Source organism: Hakea prostrata, chromosome 7 (assembly GCF_041222555.1).
Source record: "Hakea prostrata isolate BN-2017 chromosome 7, UWA_Hpros_2, whole genome shotgun sequence".
NCBI lineage: Eukaryota > Viridiplantae > Streptophyta > Magnoliopsida > Proteales > Proteaceae > Hakea > Hakea prostrata.
In genome coordinates, this window is record NC_142606.1 from 24,870 (window position 1) to 30,010 (window position 5,141).

At 37.2% G+C, this 5,141-nt stretch overlaps 1 protein-coding gene and 1 non-coding gene across 2 annotated transcripts; both read right to left on the minus strand.

Moving 5' to 3' along the window:
* Window positions 1-392: 392 nt before the first annotated feature.
* On the minus strand, window positions 393-463 carry TRNAG-GCC (transfer RNA glycine (anticodon GCC)). The gene has a single exon. It is a non-coding gene; the product is annotated as a tRNA-Gly (tRNA).
* A 390-nt stretch (window positions 464-853) lies between these two features.
* LOC149008692 (putative choline kinase 2) lies at window positions 854-4,437 on the minus strand. Its single transcript, XM_089163507.1, has 9 exons — window positions 4,253-4,437; window positions 3,859-4,066; window positions 3,293-3,755; window positions 3,037-3,158; window positions 2,747-2,942; window positions 2,116-2,233; window positions 1,946-1,993; window positions 1,592-1,692; window positions 854-1,483 (listed from the first exon to the last, which is right to left on the minus strand). Exons 3-9 carry the CDS (start codon window positions 3,653-3,655, stop codon window positions 1,388-1,390), a joined length of 1,044 nt encoding a protein of 347 aa, XP_089019633.1. The 5' UTR covers window positions 3,656-3,755; window positions 3,859-4,066; window positions 4,253-4,437; the 3' UTR covers window positions 854-1,387.
* Window positions 4,438-5,141: the final 704 nt, after the last annotated feature.

Sequence of the window (5,141 nt, forward strand, 5' to 3'; positions counted from 1 at the left end):
AATTTACTATGTAAGCATCATCATCAAAGGATTAATGAAGACACTCCTGCATGGGGGTAAAGTTTGAAACACTTAAAAGGCCACTGGTTGTAGAAATTCAGAGTGAACGATAGAGAGCAACCTTTAGTAATAGCCTAATAGGTATAGCCTAATAGGTCACCATGCTTGTAAGTTGTAAGCGAGTCTGGATCATTTCCCATGACGCATAATAGCTTTGTGCTCCCCAACAACTATTGACAAAAAATTTCAGGGGCACAGGATTAAGGTGATGGGTTTTTTTTTTTAATATTTTATTATTTGTGATTGTAAAAGTCGGGGAGAGGAAGATGATCCGCTCGCTCGTAAGTGGTGGGTGCATTTAAAAAATCCAGAAATGTGAGGGCCAAAAATTATGCACCAGCCGGGAATCGAACCCGGGTCTGTACCGTGGCAGGGTACTATTCTACCACTAGACCACTGGGGCTTTGATGTTTGAAGCTTGCTGGAGTTGAATTTGAAGGGTGATTGTGGGGCTTATGCCCTTCCCAGTTATTGACTGAATCCAATTCTGACAGAATGGGTGCATCGAGCAGCCGTCCGATTAGCTGGAGAGGATCAGGTTCCCACATTGTGTGTCTGAAAAGGTTGAACGGTCTAAATCTAAACACCCACCCTCCCCAAAAAAAAGAAAAAGAGAGAGAGGAAAGAGGGTTGGGGACGATCAGAAAATTGCAGTGGCCAGGGATGATAGAGAATGTAGAATCTGCTTTTTCTCTCCTTATAGAACTAATTCCTCGCTTTTGATTTTGACATCAACCAAATTAGGACCCTTATAGCCCAACCCAACTATGATGCTTTTCAATCATTAAAAAACAACTCACGTTTATGATAAAATTAGCTGTCAAACAAAGTGTACCAATCTTTTCTGTGACTTATTCTGCTAAATTTAGATAAATCTTTTGTTCAGGTATGAGATGGTATGTATTCCTGTTACATCTATCATTTCTGAATAAAATTTGTGTAGGTAATTTGTCACCATAATATTAGAGTACAACAGTTTGTGATGAGTCCGAATTCAAATTAGCAGGTCAGATCCATGTTCTTGCAACTCTTTTGCACTTCTTGGCACTGAAGTTCAATTTTTGACTTTTATGGGTTTAAAAAAAAAAGAAGTGACTGAATCTCTATCAGATTCCAATCAAACACAACACTCTGTACATAATCATAACACTTTCATTTGGCAATAGATGGAAGGATTTTTATCTAAGTCAGACAGATGCAATTGAACTTCAATTGCTGAAAATAAGGAAAAACCCACCCTAGATTTTATGCAGATTAAAAGATTACATCTCTGAATTATTGATCTACAACAACTATCATACGACATTCATACAAGAGGAGATGCGCCTCAATATCCAAGTAGTGATGATTTTCGGAACCAGTATTGCTGAAACCTCTGCCTAGCATACTCCATGTAGTCGAAATCGATTTCATTGAGATGATCCTGCAATGTAGGTCAGCAAAGAATTAACCATCAGCTCAAATTTACAAGTTCAAAATTACATCCTAGATGTGATCCTTGTATAATATAAGTAGAGTGAGAAGTAAATACCGAAATTATTCCCCACAAGCCCCAAAGCATATGGCTTGCAAGAGTATACTTCTCAACATCTTCAAGTAGTTGCTCCACCTCAAGTTCAGTAGGCTCATCACCTATAAGGTTTTTAAAAAAATAATTGAGTTTTGACTACAGAATTCATCATCTTCTCAGAAAATCACTATTTCAATGCCACAGAGCTTGAACTTCTCAGAATTCAAGTGCATTGTGATTTTTGTGACCAAGCTTAGCCCATAAACTGAGAACACCTTAATCTTTAAATTACATCAAACTTTTAGACAGATCATGGCTAATCAAGTATGATAACAATGTTCTGGTATCCTGTATACTGTAAGAAAACAGTCTTACCTGAAGAACTAAGATAACTATATACAAATCTCTGGCGCTCATCCAAATCTGTTAAAGATACAGATCATGAACATAACCTTAATTAGACTTTCTCAGTAATGATATAAAATTAAATTAAATAAAAATAAGGCTTTGAAACAAGGAAACAGCAGAACTGAGCTGACATCTACCTGGATATTGACCATAGTCTAAAACATGAGGCTTCTCAGAATGATAATTTGCAGCCATTTCACAGAAGTGATTCGCAAGATCATAAGCAAGAGGGTTGTAACTTGCATATTCATAATCCTGCAAAAAGAAAATTACTTGCGGAAATCAGTGAAATGATATACTTTACTAACCATATTAAGACAATCCAATTGAAACTTCCATGGGTTGACCATGACCAACATATCTGGGAAAAGGACCATAAGAAAGATGTTACAGAATAAAGATAGCAACTCTAAACCTCATCAGTCTATATTTACCAGATTCCAAGTCAGGGAATAGTAATAAAAAGGGAACATCATTGCAGCTGAATGTCTGGTAGGAATAAGTGGTCATATTCCCACAGTTAAGTTGCATTTATAAAGCTTTGGCCACTGCTGTATTGGCTCAGTTTTGACATACTGAACCTCAAATTCTGAAGCTAAATCATAACAACGGACACGCAACAAGCACATCATAGTGTTGCTGCACAGTTAGGCCCTTCTGTTCTTACCAGATACTAGTTTACATATAAACACTTTTTTTGGGAGAAGTGGGAAGCTAGTTTATTTACACATTATTAGCTATGCATATAGTTGAAATTTGGAAACTCACAATTATAGTGATCAATCTTGTCTCCTCATCCATCATAATGTTGCCATATTGCAAGTCATTGTGGCAAAACCCGAAAGGTTGATGGTCCTTAGATAATTCCCTTTCAAGAGTAAAAATTTCCTCCTCCAAAACATCCAAACCAAATGCCTTAGCTTCATCAGGAGAGCACAACCTTTGAGCCCCTTTAAGCCAATTCCTGAAAACACAAGAAACCATTCGGCTTAATATTTTTGGTGCAAATGAAAACTAAAACTTCTCAATTTCCAATTCCAAAGAAAGTGTATTAGTACCTCATTCTATCCCAGAGCTGGACATTCTTTGGGCCCGGCATATCAAGATCATGGAACTCCTTCAACTTAGCTGCTATAAGTGCAGATATTTCAGGGTCCCTTAGGTCACCAGCTGATAATGTCTGAAATTTCAGAGTGAAAAGGACATTAAATCATGTAAAACCAACGCTTGAATGACTTCAAGCAGAGCTGCAGAACAGGAAAATACCTATATGCACAAAGATAATTCTTTAGAAAACAGATTAATCATACTTACCCTTGCATGAATGAACTCCTCAATTCGTCCATTACTAAACCTTGCGAGAAGACGAGGCCCTTGACCATGCTTTGACATGCACTCAAAGGTTCTGATCTCGTTATCACGGTCGAAGAAGGTATCCACACCTTCACCATAAAGACGAACAAGAACCTTATGTAGGAGTTCCCCTGATTTTGTAAGCCAGTTTATCTGAAAAACTTCATTGGTCATCGCACCCTTTAATGGAATCACTTGCAAGTTACTTGAGTCAATTACATCATCACTCCAACTGGGAGCCATTGACTTCAAAAGCTTCTTAGCTTCACCTGGAAGGTGGTGACCTTCACCGCCGCACTTGACTATATCATCTAGGACAGCCATTACAGAAAGAACCAACAAGTCTTTGACTAGAAAATATAACTCGGAAGAATCTCTAGTATGAACCAAAGCTAATGAAACTCTATGTACAAGAACTCTTGATCTGTGGAATAGAACAAGAACAGAAATTAGTTGACCCCAATTAATCTCCCTATAAAGAATATAAATCTCAAAAATTCTCAGCGACTGCTCAAATGGAGAACTACCTCAAAAGTCGTCAGCAGTTAATAGCGTATATAGCTCAATCAAGAACTCAAATTTCAGTTCCCGAGTGGAAGCTCAATTCTCAATCTTTTAACACAAAACTGCAACTGGATTCAGATAAAAGTCCTCAAATTCCTGGACTTAATTTCTACCATGTATTCTCCAGACTAGATCCAAATGAACCCAAATCTCCGAAATCAACCTATGACCCTAAAAAGAACAGACAAGCCAATAGGAGAAACAAACAGATTTAATTCCTCAAATGTTTAGTAGTTCAGATGGAAAACAAGGAATACTAATCAAATTTTAGAAGATAATGATCACAATACTGACAGCCCAATCTAAAAATCTATTTGAACTTTCAAGAGAAATCAAGAAAAAAGAGAATTAATTTACCCAAATCGGCAGTTGAAGCCTTAAGAGGCGAAAAACCAGAGCAGATCGTCTGGGGAAACAAATCTTGAAATTTTCCACTTCAAAAAGATTCTAATAAAAATGGAAAATACGAGAATCTGGAACAAGTCGAGCAATTATACTTCTTGAACAAGTTTATGAACACAAACTGAACCAGAGGCGAAGGTGGAAAAAATCCAATGAATTCCAACTCTTTCGTAACTCGTTTATTTATAGAGAAGTTTTCAAGCTCAGATATTTCGGCTAAGCCGTCTTAGAGATTCGTTCCACTGATCCAACGGATAGAAACGTGACAAGTAATCAGATTCCTTACGTCATCATTGACATTTTGTATTATTAAATTAAATGTCGCGAACGGTGATGACGTGGACAATAGTTTATCCACGCGACAGGTAAGAAAAGAAATTTCGCTACCGTACCGGTTTTACCAGTCCAATGGTTGTTCGACACGTATTTTACTTAGGCGCGTTTTTGTCAACTACGTGTGAGGAATGGGGACCACAATATATGATTTGAAAACGTCTTCCGCGTGCGTCACTAACAGTATTATTATATAATAAATTGATAACAAACGTCAGGCGTTCGTTCCGCGCGTTTACGCGAAACGAGGTGGTGATAGTAACGGCAAAAAGCGAGAACACCTCACGTTACGATCGAGTCGACGTCTAAAATTTTTTCTTCTCATAGTTTACCTAGATATTCAAATTTATTATATGAACTATAAGAAAATATTTTTGATGTCATGAGTAGAGAATTTGAACCCATTATTACTAAGCTCTATACACTAAGTTAAATGTTTGACACGTGTTTGATCTAAAAACAAATCTTCTTTTTTAAGAAAAAAAATCTCAAAACGCTAAGTGTTATGGGT

What these genes read in the sequence shown, in the direction of transcription:
- LOC149008692 (XM_089163507.1), bottom strand. Translation starts at nt 3,655, where the DNA reads ATGGCTGTCCTAGATGATATAGTCAAGTGCGGCGGTGAAGGTCACCAC. An exon ending in CAGCTCTGGGATAGAATGAG is followed by an intron (nt 2,943 to 3,036) that starts GTACTAATACAC and finishes TTGTGTTTTCAG; the next exon opens with GAATTGGCTTAAAGGGGCTC. An exon ending in CAAGATTGATCACTATAATT is followed by an intron (nt 2,234 to 2,746) that starts GTGAGTTTCCAA and finishes TTCTTTTTGCAG; the next exon opens with GATTATGAATATGCAAGTTA.